General features: G+C 51.1%; 1 protein-coding gene across 1 annotated transcript in view; it reads left to right on the forward strand.

Annotated features, from left to right (window-relative positions):
* Positions 1-12,132: 12,132 nt before the first annotated feature.
* NIBAN2 (niban apoptosis regulator 2) overlaps positions 12,133-19,758 on the forward strand; it is a 48,937-nt gene continuing 41,311 nt past the window's right edge. Inside the window, exon 1 of the mRNA XM_019728629.3 lies at positions 12,133-12,364. Coding sequence (XP_019584188.2) covers positions 12,310-12,364 — 55 coding nt within the window. The 5' untranslated portion in view covers positions 12,133-12,309. The remainder of the gene's footprint in view (positions 12,365-19,758) is intronic.

Consider the following 19,758-nt stretch of genomic DNA (forward strand, 5'->3'; position numbering starts at 1 on the left):
CTGTCCTGTGCACTGTAGGATGTTTACCAACGTCCCTGGCCTCTACCCACTAGATGACAGAGTATACTCCCAGTTGTGACAACCTAAAGTGTCTTCAGACATTGTCAGATGTCCCCTGGAGGGCAAAAATTGCTTCCAATTGAGAATGACTGCTGTGGCCATAAAAGCAAAGAAGGGCTGTGAAAATGTTTACAATTGACAGGAGCTGCAGAGACATCACAGCTAAGTGCACTGCCTGATCTTAGAGGAGATCCTGTAAATAAGAATGTGAATGGTAGATTAAATAAAAGTATTGAATCCATATTAATTAACCTAAATTGAAAACCATGCTATACTTACGTAAGAGAAAATCCTCATGCTTGGGATGTACACATTGTAATATTTGGGGGTAAAGAAACATGATGTGCAAAGCCTCCACTCAAATGATTCAGAAAAAATTATACACACATACATATACGATGTGACTGTTATATACGTGTACACATAAAATCCCATGTTATGTGTGTGTATGTACAAGTGTGTGTATGTTTAAAGATACACAGAGAGATTCCCATGATATAAAATAATAATTTAATCTGAGTAAAGGGTATACAAGTGTGCTCTTTGAACTATTTTTTATTCTTGCAACTTTTCTGTAGGTTGAAAATTATTCCTAAATAAAAAGTTTGAAAAATCACTCTACTCTCATACATGACTGGTGGACCGTAATTGGTTCAACCGCATTAGAAAGTTATGCGGCAGTACCCGCATAGCCCGGCCTACCCCGTGACCCAGCCGTTCCACTTCTGTGCATATACCTAACAGAAATGAATTGTGTTTACCGAAAGACTTGGAGCAGAAGGTACATTCTTAATAGCCCCAAGCTAGAAGCAGCCCACATGTTTCTCAATAGTAGAAAGGATAAATGAACAGTATCACACAGTGGAATACTGCCCAACAATAAAAAGGACATGTAAGTACACGCAACACCACGGGAAAATCTCAAAGGTATGCTGAGTGCAATAAGCAAGACACAAAAGACTGCGTATTATATGGTAACTTCATTTCTTTGCAGTTTAACAACAGGCCAAATTGACTGATGGTAGAAATTAGAATACCGGTTAACTTTGAGGGATGGGGTTTCTAAGGCAGAAATGTTCTGCTTCTTGATCTGGATGGGTGTTACCTGGGTGACTACATGTATAAAAATGTATCAAGCTGTGTGCACTTAAGCGCTGTGTAATTTATTGCATGTAACTTAAATAAATAAATAAGAGTAATAAAAGATTACCCTAGCTTCTGTGTAGAGACTAGAGTAGTGGTCCAGACAGAGGGCAGAGAAACCAGTTGGGAGACGATGACAAAGATTGGGGGAGAGAATGGAGGGAGGAGAAATGGCAAAGGTGGAGTGAAATGAGAGAAGGAGGGGCTCCAGGGTGAGCCCTGGTTAAACAACTGGGTAGGTGGTGGTGTGGTGACTGAGGTGGGAGGTCTGGGGGAGGAGTGGGATCCCTGCCCTGTCCCCATTTACCCAAACCCTGCAGGAGTCGGATTTCCCTTTGGTCACCACCAGGGGGCAATGGGTTCCTTCCAGGCCGACCAGGCGGTCGAATCCTGCGTGGTGAGCATCTCCCCCTGGGGGCAGCTGTGTAGCAGGGTGCCTGGGTGGCCTCTGAGCCACCCACAGACACTGTGCTCCTTGCAGAGGAATATTGTAGGATGGGGAGGGAAGGAAATTAAATCCCAGAACCCTGGAATCTGAAAATCATGACTCCAGCCCTTTCACGGTTCCGCTTTATGCTCAGGAGGGAACCAGGCTCTGTAAGAGGGTCACGAGGTCTTGCTGTTGACACCATCCACCTTGCCTGCCTGCACTTAACTCCAGTCCTGACTCAGGGAAGAGATGGGCTCCCTGTGAGTGCACTCTCTAGCACATATGCTGTTTCTGCAGCTTCGCCTTCTTTCTTCTAGGCGTCTGCACACCCCTCAGGAAGTGCTTTCTCCAGGACCCTTTCCTGACCCAAATGTGTGTCGGGCTTACCCCCTCTACTTCTCCGATCATAGGCCTTTCTCCCTAAATTATGTTAGTCAATCTACCTGTCCCTCTCCTCAACTCATCTGTGGCTCTGAAAGGCGGGGCAGGGCTAGCCTGGGCTCCAAGAATATTTGTTGAATGAATGAAAGAACAAATGAATGTGTGAGTGACTCTGAGGTTGTAAAAGGACAGCATCTCAAGTTAATCCACCTGCGGTTCTGAAGTCAAAACGATCTGGGTTCAAGTGCTACCACTTATGAGCTGTGTGACCTAAGGCAACTCTCTTAACCTCTCTGGGTCCCAGTCTCTTCATCTACTTAGCACACTGTACAGAGTTGGTGATGTGATGCATATCAGTCCTTTAGCCTAAAATCTACACATGCATAGCATGTGTTCAATAAAAACAAGGGGATTTTGTGTGGTTAAAAAATGTGAATATGTGTATTTGTATGTTCAATTATGTCTGTTTGTGCTATAAATAAACTGTTAGTTAATGCCAGGGAGTGAAATTAGGAGGATAAGATAAAATTTTTAATTTTGTACTTTATATACTTCTGTAGTTGAATGGCTTACCTTAAGCATGTTTCACTTTTGTAGTAACACAAAGTTTAAAGGAAAAATAAAATCCAGTCAGCATATGAAAGAGCTGAAGAGCGTGAGTCATTAGTCATAAGAGAAACGCAAAACAACCACATGAGATACCACTGCCTATCACCAGAAAGGCTAAAATTAAAAGGCTTAACAATAACAAGTGTTGGCAAGAATGTGGAGCAACCGGAACTCTCAGACATTGTCAGTGGAGGTGCAATGTGGCGCAGCCATTTTGAAAAAAAATGTCTGACAGTTTCTAGTAATAAGCCATACTTGCCCTATGAACCAGAAATTCCACTCCTAGCTACGGCCCACACACCAGGAGAAATGAAAATGGATGTCCACAAATGACTTGTGCACAAATGTTCATAGCATCTTTATTTATGATAGCCCCAAACTGGGAGCAACAGGAGAATGGATAAATACTTTGTGGTGTGTCCCTATAGTGGAATATTATATTCCAGCAATAAAACAAATGACCTACTCATAAAGGCAACAACATGGATTAATCTCAGAGACATAATGTTGAGCAAAAGAAGCCAGATTCAAAAGAAAATGTATTGCATTGTTGTTTAATTCCATTTATATGAAGTTCTAGGACAAACAAAATTGATTTATGGTGATAAATGTCCAAATAGTGGTTACCTTTGGAGGAATATGGCCTGACATAGATAACATTCTGGGGTACTGGAAATGTTTCATATCTTGATCTGGGTGATGGTTATATGTGTGTATACATAGAAAAAATTCATTAAGCTATGCACAGATGTTCACAGCAGTTTTATTTGTAATATCTCAAAACTGGAAACAACTCAAATGGCCATCGATAGGCAAATGGATAAAGAAACTATGGTATATCCATGCAGTGTAATACAAGGCAGCAAGAAAAAAGGATGGACTATTAATGCACATGGATGAATCTCAAAATAACGATACTGAGTTTTTTAAGAAGCCAGACAAAAAAGAGTAATACTGTCTGATCCATTTACATAAAATTCTAGAAAATACATACTAACCTACAGTGATGAAAACCAGATCAATTGCTGCTTGGGATGTGTGGCATGTAAAAGAGGGAGGGAGAAATTGCAAAGGACCAGGGGAAACTTTGAGAGGGGATGGTTTCTTATCTTTATTGTGGTGATGGTCTACACATGCATTCATATACCAAAAATCATCAAGTTGTATACTTTAAATATGTGCAGTTTATTATATGTCAATTACACATCAATAAAGCTGCAAAAACACTTTGAAAAAACTCATTGAAAATTGTGCATTTGATGTATGTAAATTAGGCTTCAACAAATAAACGACAAAGAAAAGGAAGAAACTGTACCCCTGACCTGTTTCCCAGATTGACACTTCCAGCCTCATCTGGGTCTCACGGGGATCCTTCTTTCTCACTTGGAGCAGCACCCCAGAGAATTTCTACAAATCAGAGCTCCACAGCTCAGCTAACTCACCTGGGATACACAGCTTCTTTATACGACCTCTTCCACGGAGAAGCCTTCCTGCCTCATGCCACACCCTCCCAGGGCCCTTGGCTCAAACCTCTATCACCAGAATTAGAATCCACTGTAGACCTGCCTTTCTTCCACACTAAGTGCTGACAATCATCATTAGAGCAGCTGCCACTTGATGAGCGTGCCAGCCCCTGGACCAAGCGCTATACATGGTTAATTTCTCTGGCTCCCTAGGGAGATAGGGATTATTAGCTCCATTTTGTGAAAACCAAGGCCAGGGTGGTGAGAACCAGTCGGAGCCAGTCCTCACGGGACATAGGAAGGTTGAATTACATCCGGACTCCACTCCTGCTCACCTCTAGGGGAACCAGGGGCTTCCTGGGTGACCGGAGAAGAAGGATTTAGCACCTTTGGAGTTCTTCAAAGTCAGAGGAAGATACCTTACAGAGAGAAAGGCGGTTTACTTTAGGTAAAAGGAATTACCTTCACGTTTTCCAGATCAGGAAATACTTGGAGAAAGTAGGTAACATGGGTAGATAGAGAAAAGGAGTAACGAAGGCCTTGCCTGGGGCTTTTTATTCTTCTGATTAAAGAGCCCCACGGATGCACTCGTAGGTCCTTGGTGTAGCGGTGGAGGGAAGGCTCCTGGATGAATGGGCTCAGACACCTTCTTCTGCCCGGTTCTGCCGGTGGCTAGCTGGGGAGCAGTAAAAATGTCTGTGTATCAGTCTCCCCATCTGTCCTCCCAGTGAGGATTGGGGTTTTGGAGTGAAGTAGACCCACATTGGAAAGTGGGCTTCCTGAGTTTCCACGGTTGTGACTGCCCTCATTTCTCTGAACTTGCGTTTCCTAATCTGCAAAATGGGGATAATAAGAGTGCCACCCTCATGGGATGGTCAGGAAGATACCAGTCCAAAGGCCTGGCCACGTGCCCAGCATGCAGGGGCCGCTGGGTGTCATACCCGTGTCATTACCATTTTTATTACTACATGTGACAAATGAAAACATCAGCTCTGTCTCTGGCCAGGGAGGGTTCAAGCCTAGTGAAACATGTATCTTAAAACCACTTCAAATCTTGGTAGGTACTTCTGAAGTCAGCACGATCCACTTTCAAATGTAGGGGTCTCAGCCTTGGATTTGGGGGTGGGGAAAGGATTTTTGTCCCTGGGCAGGATGGGCCACTGCAGCAGAATGTTTAGCATCTCTGACCTTTGGACGCTAAATGCCAGTAGACCTCCTCCCCCACCCCCACAGACACCAGGCATAGTGATGATTAAAAACACCCCCCTCCGCACATTTACAAATGCCTGCTGGGAGGAGGTACCACCCCTACAGCTCCCTCCTGGCGCAGGACTCCCTGCTCAAGGGTGCAGGTCAGACCCTCCAGGAGGGTGTCCGATGGACTGGGTGACTGATGGCGGCTGAAGGCAGCCTGTGTTGCACTTGCCAAGACAGCTGGGGCCCTGGTGAGAGACTGTTGTCATTGGTTTTGCCAATTCTCACAGAGGTACCATTTGGGGTAGAATGGTCCAGTGCTGCAAGCTCCCTGCACTGTGTCCTTAATCAGTCCTTACTCACATAGCGGCCACCCTGGACACTCTTCACATCTCTGTCACTCTCCCCACTCCCCTTCCTCTTGGTCCTTCTTTCTGTTCGTCCCCCATGCAATGACTTCTGTTGTCTACGCTCTGTCCCCCAGGAGGGTGGGACCCTCATCTCTGTCACCCCTGGCACAGTTAGGCATTCAGAAACCAGGATTATTTTCCTTCTGTCTGGAAGGCCCAGAGGACAAAAATCAGCAAGACTTAGGGAGAGAGGAAGGAGGGCCAAGCTGGGACAGAGGCGGCCCCACCCCAACAGGCCCAGCTCAGCCTCACCGCAAGCTTAGTCACTCCAAGGGCTGGGTAGGATAGCACTGCCATTCTGGCCAGGCTCTGAGTCACCAGCTGGTGAGGGGTGGCTTCAGCCCAGCAGGAAACCAAGCCTCATATAGAAGGGATGCGTGGGGTTCATGGGGCCTGAAACCCCTCCTGGCTGGACCTGGAGGAACTGGGAGGGACTATCCACATTAGCTGGGCAGCACAGGCCAGGAAGTCAGGAACTGGGCCAGGCTCAGGGTCCCTGCCCTTGGGGGCCCTCACGCTGAGGGGTGGGCTGAGATGGGAGGTGAGACTTGTACAAAAGCCACCACAACACCAGAGGTTCTTGACAAGGCACACAGGGCAGGCACATAGCAAGTGCCTGGAGAACACTGGCTGCTATAATCATTTCATCAGGGCAATTTGTCACCATGTGTCAAAAGCCTCAAAAGGAGGTGTATACCAGCACTTTCACTTCTAGAAATTGATCTAATGAAGAAAATAAGCATCCAGTCTTAGGTACGTAGTTTAATGGGCCATACAATGGAATACTATGCACCCATTAAAAATGAGTAGACTTAAAAATTCATTAGTGTGGGAAGATGCTCGTATTATATTGCTAAGTGAAAAATAAAAATGAGTGAGAGTAAGTAGTGGGCATAGTAGAGAATCCCGTTTCGTGTCTGAGAACTAGACAAAATGCAAGGGATTGGGTCTGGACGGATGGTGGTGTGGTGTGTTGTAGCTCCAACGCAGGCAGAGCTGTGTGTGTGTCTTAGCTTCATCTGTTACTTGCTGTGTGACCTTGCATGGGTCACTTAATCTCACTGAGCCTCAGTTTTCTCTCCTATAAGATGAACGCCCCCCAAAAGGGCCTCTTGCCCAGAGCTGCGGTTAAGATGAAAGAGGCAGAGGGTATGAGCCCAGAGCTGGGTGCAGCATGAGCCCGCAATGGATGGGAGCTTTGCTTGTTTTTTTTAAATCATCCCTTTGTGATTATTTCTCACTCTGCCTATTTGCTGGCGCTTCGGCACCCCCTTGTCTGACGTGGAGTGATGACCTGGGGAGGTGGTGAGCGCCTCCTCCCTGGAGGTATGCAAGCAGAACCTCTGCAAGGCAGAGACACTGTAGAACAGACTTTGCTACTGAACGGGAAGTGGAGTGGGTGTGGCCACTGCAGGCAGGCGCTGGCCAAGTCGCTGGGGCCAAGTGGTGCCCACGGTCACAGTCCTCTCCAGTGGCCAGGAGAGCACTCTGCACATTGCAGGTGTTCACCCAGCACGTGTGACACTAGGAATGTCATGTTGAATGAGGATGGTCCTTGTCATCAGAGAAGAAGATCTGTTTAAATAAATAACCACACCAAGCAAAATAATGCTGAATGTGCTGCTTGCGCTGAAGGAGGAGTATAGGGCACTGGGGGAGGTGGGGACAGGAAAGACCTCTCTGACGAAGGGTGGTTTTAGCTGAGATCTGAAGGATGAATGATGTTTGGTGGGGCAAAATGGGGAAAGGAGTCAGCATGTGTGTAAGCTCGGACGTCAGAGGGAGCACGGCTGCTTTGAGGACGTGAAAGATCAGCGTGGCCAGAGAAGGGTGAGGGGAAGAGGGGCAAGGAGGCTGGCAGGAGCCCTACATGCCACGTTTAGGGTCTGGGTCTGACTTTATCTCGAGGACAGAGGGACCCCCAGAAGGTTTGAAGCAAGGGAATGACATGGTCATATTTGTGTGTGAGAATAATCCAGTTGGCTGACCAGTGAGGAACAAACGGGAAGCTGGAGGCAGGTAGGGGGCCAGTTAAAGGCTGGGCAGTCAACCAGGATGGCCGTCATGGGGCCTGGCCTTGGGTGTGGCGGAGGAGCTGGCCACCGCAGGAGCAGTAAGGGAGTTTAGCAGTCTGAGCCCAGGTGACAGATGGAACAGGCTGTGAGCTGTAGCTCCTTTCACCACCACCCAACAGTTAATAAAGAGGGGCGGCCCAGGCGTGGTGCCAGGGTCCCTTCCGCACAACGGGCCCTGCCAACTGGGTAAACAGTGGTGGACACATGATATTTCTTAAAAACAAAATCCTGATTCATTCACACTCCCTGTTGTTTACCTGAGGTGTTTGTTTTTTTTTCTCCTGGGCTATTTCAGGTCTGACAGGTTTGAGGGGAGAGCAGAGCTGGGGTCAGAGCCAACTGGGAGGGAAAGGGACCAATGGGTCAAGGGAGGTCCATCCCCTTTCTAACAAGACTGGAAAGGGTCCTGTTCTGGGACCCTCTTGGATGTCCTGGGACAAATCTCTTCCCTTCTCTAGGCCTCTGCCCAAGCACTGCCCCCTCCCTTCTGAATCCTCCCTTTCAAAGTGAACTATTAATATTCTCCATGTTTGGGTCCTTTCTAAATGTGCTTTAGAGTGGGGTGGGGTGGGGCAGCCCTGCAGGGAGGCAGGTTGGCAGAAGCCAATTCCTGACAAAGGACTGATGAATCAGGGGCTGTAGGTGGCATTCTCTGCCAGGCAGGGGGCAGGCCCAGCAGATGGGCAGGGGGAATCGTCTTTCCCTGCTCCCAGATCTAGACCATTCCTATCCTTCATCCACGTGCCTGGTATCTTCCACCAGGCTCCGGGGCCTGGGCCAAGAAAAGGGTTGTGGGAGATCCTTGTGGATAGAAAGGACACCCAGAGCCCCAGAAAAAGAGCAGACACACACCCCCACCCACTGCCTCAGAGTTGAGAAATTCTTCCTACAGAAATAAGTCTTAAAGATAATATAAAAGATAGACATTCCAATAGAAAAGCAGGCAGCGGATAGGAATTTAAAAACCACACACACACAGTCAATAAACATATGAAAGGTTGCTTTAATTACTCAGAACTGAAAATTGAACATCACAACAGCATCAAGTCCGGGCAGGGGTTCCCCACCTTGTAGAGTTGAGAAATTCTTCTGATGTCTAACTTCCCGGAATCCTTTCCTCTTCCTCATACAGTGCTAACGACTGCATTCATTTTCCTTTCCTTTAAAGACTGTCATTCTTCCCCCACCCAAAGATCATAACTGGCCTGATTTATTAACATAAAGTAGTGGGATGCTGACAACTTTTAAAGAACTTTACAATCTTCCCAGAATAAAGTAATAAACTCTATGTTCTAGGTGCTCAAGGAGCTTCCCACTGGTCCCATCCATCCATGGCAGGGACCCCTCTCTCCTCTTCCCCTAGGAGCCTCGGCATAGCCACCTGGCCCTGCGGTCCCTAAGGACTCGGCTCACACTGACACCTTCACCTGGCATGCCCCCTCCATGCCTACCTATCCAGTGTTTAAATAAGGATTGCTATGTGCATACATTACAATATCATCTTTTAAAAATTCTCACAATTGGTGATTTTTCCACCAGAGAAGTTGTGAGGATGGTGGAGACAAGGCAGCAAAAGCCTTTGGCATGACACCTGGTATGGAACATACTCCATAAATAGTAGCTATTGCTGGATCTTCACAGAGCAAATCAGGTTTATTCTTGCCAATCAGGTTTTAAAGCGTCACCTCAGAGAGGCCGTCCTAGACCACTTTCCAGGTGCCACCCCCCTACCTGTCATTCTACCCCCTCATTCTATTTTATCTTAATGTTTATCACGCTCTGAAACCGTGGCATTCTCCCTCCTCACTGTCTTTCTCCCTCCAGCACGAGGACATCCCCTCTGCAAGGGCAAAGACCTTGACTACCTTGTATACTGATATATTCCCAACACCTACAGTGTATCACCTGACACACAGCAGGTGCTCCATACATGTATGTTTTCATTTTAAAATCAACTTTATTGAAGTATAATTGACATACAATACAATGCATCCATTTTCAGTTGTACAGTTGGAGGAGTTTTGACTCCTGTACCCTTGTGTGACCATCACCCCAGTTAAGGCATAAACCATTTCCAGCCTCCTCCTGAGTTTTTTTGCAGTCACTTGCCCTCCACCCCATCCCTAGATAATATAATTTTTGTGTGAAATGAATGAATCTTGAATTGGAAGGGACTGGCCCCAAGGTCTTGGGGGGGGAGCTATTCACATGCATGTACATCACCCTCTGCTTATAATGTCTTTTCACGATCACATTTACTGCTCACATATGATGCCATGGCTGCCCAGAGTGGCAAGGTGACCTGTAGGTAGCAGAGTCTCCAAAGCCAAGAGGGAAGGTACCAGGGCCAAGGACCTGGCATCTTGGCAAGTTTGTGGGTGCCCCAGGCTCATGGGCCTGGGTACACCATAAGGACTGGCAAAAGGCTACTTGTGCCCCACCTCTACACCAACTGTCCCAGGCCTCCAGCCGACTGAGGAGACACCTTGGGGTGCCCAGATGCGAGCTACTTCTGCTCCCCCCACCCCAGGGTAGAGTGGGCCTTTCAGTCCCTTTAGTTTAGGTCACGGGAAAAATAAAATGAGGTTGGTAGCATCATTTGCTTCTGATTGCTCAAAGAGAACCAGACACTGGCTGTCAGGAGACTTGGTTTCTGGCTGGGTTCGCCTCTGCTTTGCTGTGTGACTTTGGCAAGTTACTCTCCCTCTCTGGGTCTCGGTTTCAGTCTCCCTAAAAGGAAACTGGTAATTCCTGCCAGCTTGACTTCAATTCCACCTGATGACTCTGCTGTGTGAATACATCCTGCTCTTCAAAGACTATGCCTCTGCCTGTTCCATCCCTAGTTCTTGGAATGCCGTCCCCCAGTATCTGCTGTCAAAATTCTAGTTTTTCAACTTGTAGTTCAACCTGTAGTACTACTCCCTCTGTGATTTTCCTCAAAACAGAATGTTCTGCTCCTTCCTCAAGCTTCTATATGCTTTTGAGGGCAGGGACTATGATGAATAGAATTGTGGGTTCTGTTTATTGAGATGACGGATCCTATGCCAGGCGCTGTACTAGTCACTATTATCTCATTTAATCTGCATAACAAAGCATCATTATTCTCATTTGACAGAAGAGGAGTAATGCCACTTGTTCCTTGTTCCGGATCACAAAGCGGGCAAGGCAGCTTGGGCATACTCTCATTTCACCCCCAGCGTCTTGCAGAGGGCCTAGTAAGCAGAAGGTGTTTGTCACCTGTTTGCTGAATGACTGCTAAGCCACTGAATTCATGAATGAGTGCCTGCATCGCATTACTCAATTTCAAACCTTCCTTCTGTGGTGTTGACAGGAGTGAATTCCCCGTGTTCAGTAGTGTTAACTTTTATTACCATCATTTTCTGCCTATGTCACAGTTACAGTTAGACCTAATTGCAGGGTGGGATGCAGGGAGAAGCAGTGAGTGCTCAGTCACCCAGGTAAGCAGGCAGAAACTGGATGACCCTTGGGGTGCTGCTGTACAGGAGGTCTGAGCACCAACAGCCAAGGAAGGCCTGTGCCACCCTAGTCCATGATCTGGGACTCTCGGTTGTTAACCGATCTACCCTACCAGCTTGGGAGGTCCCGAGGCTAGGATTGAAACACATTCCTCTGGCACCCGTGACCAACCAAGCCCAGCCCTGCAGGCCCAGCACCCTAAGTTCAAGCGTTTGAATCTGAGTCTTATATAAACTGTAAAGTACTGTTATTTTTTTCCATCCCTCACTTGGCCTGTCCCATGAACCACCTCCTGAGTGAAATACCCATATGCTGACCTTAGGAATGTCCGCCTGGCACTGGGACTAGGAATGCCTTTGGGCCCGAGCCCTCCAGGCCACCTCCCCTTTCCTTGCACTATTGTGCAAGACGAGCCGGCACACCTTCTGGGCAGGTCGGATCAAAGCCAGGAAACTTCCTGAGAACCGGCGGCAGCGAGGGCGGGGCTGGGGCCAGGGGGGCATGGTGCAGGTAGCCGGGAGCGGGAGGAGTGGGGTGCGAACGTCGGCCTAGTGATTCCTACCAGTGCCCCACGTCCTCCTCGGCGTGATTCTTTGTCAGCGCCGGGAGGGGAGGGAGTGACACCCTGGGCACCTTCCGTTCTTTCAGATGCCCCGACCTGCCCATCTCTTTCTCGGGTTCGGTCTGGGTCCCGTGCGTCTGGCACGTCTCTCGCGTTTCCCTTTCTCCGACCTTCTCTTTGTCTCTGTCTTGCGGGCGGTCGGGGCGTCCCCCGCCCCCGGCCCCGCCTGCCCGAGGCCAAGGAGGGGGCGGGGCTCTACTCCGGGGGAGGGGCCTGGCGGGGCGGGGCGCGGCGCGCCCGGGCTGCTGGGCGGCCGGCTGGGGCGCGAGGCTGAGGCGGTCCCGGGACCGACGCTGCTGGAGCGCGAGCGGAGCAGAGGCCTCAGCCAGGGCAGAGGGAGCTGCGGGAGCAGGGCGGGCTGGGCTCCATGGCGCCAGCGGCGTCGGCCTGAGCAGCGCGGGCAGTGGCGGGTGGTGGCCGCATTCGACCGCGCCTCTTCTTCGCCATGGGGGACGTGCTGTCCACGCACCTGGATGACGCCCGGCGCCAGCACATCACAGGTGAGTCTCGCTCCGCTCAGCGCGCGCCTGGGGCCCAGCTGGGAGCTCCCGGGCTACGCCACCATCCCGGCCCGCTGTTCGCGCTGTGGCAGGGGTCCCGGGAGAGTCAGGCCCCGGGCAAGGCGGGAGTGGCTGGGGACCAAGTCCATCGTCCCAGCTTGTTTCCTCCACGTCTGGGCGCCCCTTCCCAACCTCTTCTGAGCTCACCCTTCCCCCTCCCGAGGGCACTTAAACCCCCACCACACTCAACTGGAACCTCCCTGGAGCCAGTCCCATCGGATCCCCCAACACACTACCCCAATGGAGCTGTGGGAGGGGTCGCAGTCTCTCTCCGACCCCCCCCCCTTCCCCCGACCTCGGGTATCCCCATCCGGAAGCATTACAGGCCCGCCGCTCGGCCAGCATGTACTGACCGCTTTCCTTAACTGTCCCGGTCCGCAGCTCGCCCTGGCCCCAGCCCCAGTACACGTGGCGCAGGCTTCCAGGGACCAGCCCATCAACGCCTGGGACTGAGCCTGGGAAGTGGGGTTAGGGATAGATGGGGTGCACAGAACGAGTGGGTCAGAACCCCTCTTTTTTGGCTCCGGCGTAGCAGGGTGCTCCTGCTGGCAGCCGTGTTCAGGGGACTGTTGAAGGCCAGAGCCTAGCCTCCTCAGTCTCCTCCTCCAGTCAGCTCTGCTCCCAGCCTGTCACTACACGGTGGCCACTTCTCAGAAGGGCCCCAGGCTCCGAGGGAGGCAACTACATGCAGCCGGTACTGAGGGTCTCCTCTCCCCAGGAGAATGGAGACAGGGTGAGAATGTCAGGCTGCCTGAAGCTCAGTTCTGTGGCTCACCTCTCTGCCTTGGCTGAGGCTGCCTGGGCGGAACCCCAGCACCTGTTTCTCAGCTGTGAGATCTTGGACAAGCCTCTTAATATCCTGGCACCTTAGTTTTCTCCTCTTTGAAATGGGGTGAATGGTTTCTTCTTTCCTTATGAGTTGTTGAGAGACTTAAGTGAGCTAATTTACGTAGCTTGCTTAGCACAGGGCCTGGCATAGAGGAGGCACCAGTGCACCGGCTGCCGGTCCCTGTGGGGCAGCCTGTGGAAAGAGGAGACCGTTCCCCTGGGCCGTGTTTGCCTCTCCCTGTCCAGTGGACCCAGAACTCTGTGTCCACTTACATTTACCTCGATATGTTCAGCAGACCTCAGCAGCTGTGTTTTGTCTGTTCATCCCCCTTGAGAACAGGGACCAGGTGGCCCTTAACTCCATGTGGCCCCACCCCTCTGGGCACAAAAGAGGTGCTGGGAAAGGCTTGTCCAATAACTGTGTTCCTGGGTCCAGGGCTTAAGCTTCCCCTTTTTGCCAGGCCTGGGGCTGGGCCAGGGGTGAGGGTGATGTAGAAATGAGTCAGACCCTCTCCAGCCTTGGACCAGCAGGGGAGTAAGTCCTGGAAGTCTTGCTTGTAGGACAGGCCTGGACTCTGGGAGGAGGAAGGCCGGGGCGGAGTCTTCCTGTCCCCTCCCTGCCGGTGGCAGCCTCCTGGGGCTCTGTAACAGTCTGTCCATTCATGACCTCCTGTTGGGGCCCCTCACCCAGCCTGGGTGGGGTGTGCTTCCCCCTCTTCAGTGGGGTTTTTCCTTCCCCCACACCCAGCCTTGGCTCTCCCCTCTTCCCACCTCCTGGGCAGGGAACTGCCTGCTCCCCCTCTTCTCCCCTGCCATTTACAGGGGAGGAGACTGAGACCACAAAAGGTGAAGTGTCCTCTCCTGGACAGGGTTGGGTTTGTTTTGTGGATACCAGGCTGGGTGGAAGAGGGTTGTGCCCACTCAGAGCTTGCTGGCCTCCCTCTTCTCAACACTTCAGTGCTATTAATAACCCTCTTCAAATGCCTCAAATTCCTGGTGCAGGCTCACCTGAGGAAGCTCCTGAGGTGTGGGGGTGGGAGGTTGAAAGGGGAGGAAACCAGCAAGCCTCCAGCCCCCTCCCAAGGAAGTGAGCTGCTGTAGAAATGTCTGCTGGAGGGGAATGAGGGCGTGCCTTTGCCACCTCCAGTGATCCGGCACCCTCCTCACTCCACCCAAAGAGCAGTGGGCATTTTTATGCCAGACAATTAAAATTCCAGTGCCCTCCCTACCTGGGGACTGGTTCTCCGCCCAGCAGACCTAGGGCCGGCCCTGTAGAAACGTCAGGGTTTGGAATATCCGCTTCCCACAGTGCTCTGAGCTCTGAGGCCTGTTAGGGTTCTGTGGCTTGGCCGGCCCGCCCCCGAGCAGGTGAGCAGGTGAATGCCAGCCTGCAAGTCCTGGCAGGGGTCAGGCGCGCTCCTGCCCATGGTGCTGTTTTGCTGTCACGGCGCCTTTCATCCTGGGATTTCAAAGCCCCTGGCAAGCACGGGCTTGTTCTCACACCAGGGCCCCATGAGGCTGATGGCAGGATGATTTCCTCCTGTTTTCATGGGAGTTTGCATGGAGGAAAGAGGCCTGGCCTGGGAGCCAGGAGGCCTGTGTAACCTCGAACAGCTAGGTACTCTGTCCGGGACCGTTCCCCTAGTTGAGAACTGAAGCGGTGTGCTACCTGGTAAGCTGAGGTCCCTTCCAGCTCTGAGGGCCTAATGAGCCCAAAATTTCCCACAAATCTCAGGGTCCCCACATTGACTCCACTGTGTGTTAGCTGGTGGGACCTTGGGCCAACATCTTAACCTCTATTGTCTTATCTGTACAATGGGACTAATAGTCCCTTCCTGCTAGGTCCTGTTGCCAAAGACTTAATGCAATAATGCAGGTAAGAAAGTCAGCCCAGTGCTTGGGGCATAGTAAGTGCTCAGGGTGAGATTATCATTTACTCCCTGTAATTGATTCTCCAGTGGGCAAGGAGAGTGGCCAGCTATTTGGAGTTTGAAGGAGGCAATTGTAGCTGTGGCTTAGGTCCCGTTTCTCTGAGGTTTGTGCAGTCCCGGGGTCAGGGTGGATGCCAGGTCCCTGGATTCAAGAATCCACCAGGTTTTCAGAAATCTTGATGACCTGGTTCCTTCTGTTTTGTCATATGTGTGAGATGGATGTCGACTATCTGGAGTGGGAGGGCAGAGATGGGGAATCCTGCAAGGAACTAGGATGTGGAGGGGTCAGGGTTAGGCCAACCCACACCTTCCACCTGGTCCAGAGGACAGCACTAGGGTAAGAGAGTGGAAATACCTGGGTGGCCTGTGTCAGCGCTGTATGAGGGGTTCTTTGCATATGGTCTGAGACACAAATCAAGATGGAGCAGGTGAGGGAGTGAGCTCACTGTTGCTCAAGATGTGCAAGTAGGGGCTGGGTGCTGTGGCTTTGGCAGGAAACCTGGCATTGCCTGGGAGGCCGGGGGATGGGGCTCTGCCTCTAGGACAGCTCTGGAAGGACTCAGCTGTTGCTCCAGAAGGTCTATTGATCAGGAGGAAATTGTGGGGGCCAAGGACCCTCCCCCCTATATACAAGCATACTGCCCTAAAGGTGATTCCCTGAGGGCTGGTGAGGGAGTCCGCCTGCACCTGTGCTCCTCGCTCTGCCCTTCCCTTTGCTGATTCTTCTTTGAAATAGAATTCACCTGCCAGACTATGCATCCACTTGAAGTGTAAAAGTCAGTATTGTTTTATGTATCCACAAAGTTGTGCAACCATCACCACAGTCCATTTTAAAACGCTTTTATCACCCCTGAAAGAAACCCTCTACCTATTTGTACTCACGTTTGTTCCCCCCAGTCCTTCCCGACTCTACGCAAACACTGCAAATGAACAGTTGTCTGATTGCAGGGGCATTGCGCACACAATGTGGGAGAGTAAAGTGAAAAAACCAAAGCTCCCTCCGTCTTCCCTCCCTTCAACCCCCTCCCAGAAGAAATCACTCAAGTTTGATGTGTAGCTGTTTCCAAACATACAGCTCTGTGTACACATGCAGTTAGCTCTGTTTATAAAAAGAGGTCCAATGATATGTTTCTGTGGTTTGACGTTTTTTCACTCAGTATATTTTGAACATCTCTCCGTGCCAGAACATACGAGTCTGCCTCATTCTTCTATCCGTGGGTTTCTTTCTGTGCTTGGTGTGGTTTATTTACCTAGTCCCTTGTTAATGGACATTGGGGTTATTTCCAGTGTTTGGCTAGCAATCACCGCGCTGCCCGAAACTGTGTACATATCCCGCACCTTGTTCCAGTGTCACCGAGGCCTCAAAATGGAACTCCTGGGTCCCGTTTAGATGTATTGACACATAGCCTCTGAAAAGGCTGTAAACATTTGACACTCCGTCCTGTTGGTATGAACTCTGTACGAGTATCTTGTTTGTTTATTGAGCAAAACAAAGAATGCCTTTTTCCAAATTGATTTTAAAAACCTACCACTCCACATTTGGAAAATGGCTGTAGGTCCCAGGAGTGAACGGATGGAGGTGTCTGCTTTGGGCCAGCCCCCATCCAAGTGCGTGGCTTCCTAGCTGCTGTCTGAGCTTTGCCGAGAGACCAGGCTGGCCGGAAGCAGTGCCGGGCTCAGCCTGGGTTACTGCCCTTCATTAAGGTCGGGGTCAGCCCCAGGGGTGAAGTGTCTGGGGATTCTGCGCCACTCTTGTGTCTCTTACATAACGTGCTTTTGTTGGGGTTGACCCTGCCCTCCCCTGCCATTCAGCCTCCACTCTGTTCCTTTCTCAGTGCTGAGACCTCTGGCCTCGCCTGCTAGGAGCTGCCTCCTGCCTCACCCCTCCACCCTTCCCACTCCACCCCTCCATCCTTCCCGTACACACTGCCAGAGACCTTTCTAAACCCAAACTGGGCCACGGCCCTCCCTCCCTGCCTCCAAGGAATGAAGTTTAGAGACAAGACTAGGCATCACTCACCATCCTGAGGGAACCACTGTATTCTTTAGCAGTCTTTCCTTTCTGTGTTTATTGGTATACGTTGCTGAGACCATGGCTCAATTTGTGTCTCGCTTCCTCCACTAAACGATTTATAGGTCATTAGAACCTCCCTTGAAGAATCCCAAGCATTGCCTCTTGTGCCACCTGAGGCATCCCTGTGGAGAAAGGCCATTTCCTAAGCCTTTCCCTTAATGCTGGGCATTGCCACACTCCACTGTGGCCAGACAGTTGGCTTTCAAGGGCAAACTGAGTCACTGTGTTTGCTTCCTTTCCCATCTGGTCAGCTCCCTGCTGAGGACAGACTCATCCGCTGGCCCTAGTCTGCCTGTGTGCGCTGGCCTGCTTCTACCAATGGGCATTTTGAGGGAGGCTCCTTCCTGGGAGCCCCTGTCATGTCTGAACATCCACAGGGGAGTAGGCTCAAAGGGGCGGCCTGTGAGCTGGGACGTGGACAGATGACGTTGGCCTCTGGGTATGTGTCACCACTTACTCTTGCTGCAAGGACGCCATTGATATGTCTCCTGCCTGAGAATGGTGGCTGATGGAGTAGGGAAGGGCTGTATCAGGCTCTGAACGATACCTGTAAGATCAGTTGCCATTTAACTGAGCACTTACTATGTGCTAGGCCTTCCTTTGCCTGTATACCTCATTGAATCCTCACCCTCTGTGCCCCTCCCCAATGTTGAACAGGTGGGGGCAGAGCTAGTCTGTGGCAGGCCTACGCCCAGATCTGGGAGTCCAAGGCCTTTGCTGCTAAAACCATGCTCCACTGTGACCAGACGTTTCCTGGTGCCCAGATTGGGCAGGGGACAATGTGGAAAAGTCCCCAAAGGAGGCAGGCAGTGGGGGGGAGGGGATTTGGGAGCAGAGTGGAATGTGTCAGAGGCTCTAGTACAGTTGCACAAATCTATCCCTCCCATCATTACTCAGCCTGAGACTCAAGTCCCTCGTTGGCCCGTCTTGTTCTCCCTCGTGTCGCCCCCTCCTCCTCTGCAGGCAGAGCTTATGACTCACTTTGCCCTGGGTCTCCAGCAGCAGCATCCTGTGGGTTGCACAAATTCCTGAGCTGCTTTTCCCTTCCCCCGCTCCACTCCCCTCCACTTCTCTGTGAGGTGGGGGGAAGAAGGGGGTTCTGTAGCTTATGCTGGGCAGTTTTAAGGAATAATGAAGGCAGATGCCTAGGTTTAAACCCTCGAGGGTGGGGCTGAGCCTTGTCCCCCTCCTGGTGGAATCTCAGGGCCTCATTCTGGAAGCCTGCAATCTTCTGATCTCACAGATTTTTAAAACTGGAAGAACAGGAAGTACCCGCCTCCTCATGGCACCTGGTTCCACCCCCTGGGAACCATCCAGGTTTGGAGATGTACTACCTGTGGCCCACTGCCTGGTGACATAGTAGACGGTAAATTAGAAGAAGCAGGGAGTTGAGAGGTTTGAGGCAAGGCTCTGCAGTCAGACTGCTTGGGTTCGATGGACTGGTGTTTTGGGGCAAGTCAGTCACCTATGAGCCTCAGCTTCCTGTATAAGAGAGGATGACAGTAGTGAGGATCAAAGTGACCGCCCCTGGACAGTGCAGCACAGGGCTGGTGAGGGCTGAGAACACAGGCAGTGGGAGCTTACGATTGGCACTTCATGGAGGGAGATGTGCCAGGTGTGTCCTGGGGCCTCCGGCCTTGTGCCCTGGGAAGGTGGCCTGCCTCAGGTTGAGGAGCACCAGCCTGTGGCCCTGGATACCTGCAGTTATCAGACCTGCAGGTACCTGGAGGGTGGTGACACGGGCCATGGTTACACAGCAGAGTCAGTCGTTCAACAGCAGCGTCCATACCGTGCCCAGGACTGGGCAGGACACAGAATATGTGGGCGAAAGACAGATGGGAACACCCCCCCGCCCCCCCACCTGGCCACGTGTCTAGAACTAGACTTGTGGGTCCCAAGCCTGGTCCGGTTGATCATTTGCTATGTGACTCGACCAACGGCTGTGCCTCTCTATGCCTTTTCTCCACATCTGTGGCCCCAAGACCAGTATCTACTCATGGCAATTCTCTGCCTCTGAAAACCCTTTCCTTGGGGTGTTGAGGTGCTCCCCAAAGGCAGGGATGCGTGCTTTGGATGTTAGAAGTTGAGGTGGAGAGTCCCTGTCTGCATGCCTATGAGACTCCGCAGGGGTGTGGATGAGCTCTGGCCCCAGACACACTTGGTCGTTCTTTTATTCATTCGATAAATAGCTGTTGAGCACCTACTATGTGCCAGGCACTGCGGTAGGCACTGGGGGCTCACTGATACACAAACTCCTGCAGGGCGCCTGCCCTTCTCAGAGGGGCAGACCTGCAGGAAAAGTGTGAGAAGGGGACTGGCCTAGTGAGTGAGGGAGGGAACCACAGGGACTAACCTTGGACAGGAGGGGACTTTGTCATGAAGGTCATGGGGAAGCCTCAGAGGCATTTTCAGGCAGAAAGTGGCACAGGCAGTGCAGCTGTGCGTGAGGCAGGATGAACGGAGGAGGCCCCGTGCTGAGAGGGAGGCCTGGAGCAGGGTGG

The sequence above is a fragment of the Rhinolophus sinicus genome, chromosome 16, assembly GCF_057876585.1.
Source record: "Rhinolophus sinicus isolate RSI-liver-muscle chromosome 16, RSI-T2T, whole genome shotgun sequence".
Taxonomy (NCBI): domain Eukaryota; kingdom Metazoa; phylum Chordata; class Mammalia; order Chiroptera; family Rhinolophidae; genus Rhinolophus; species Rhinolophus sinicus.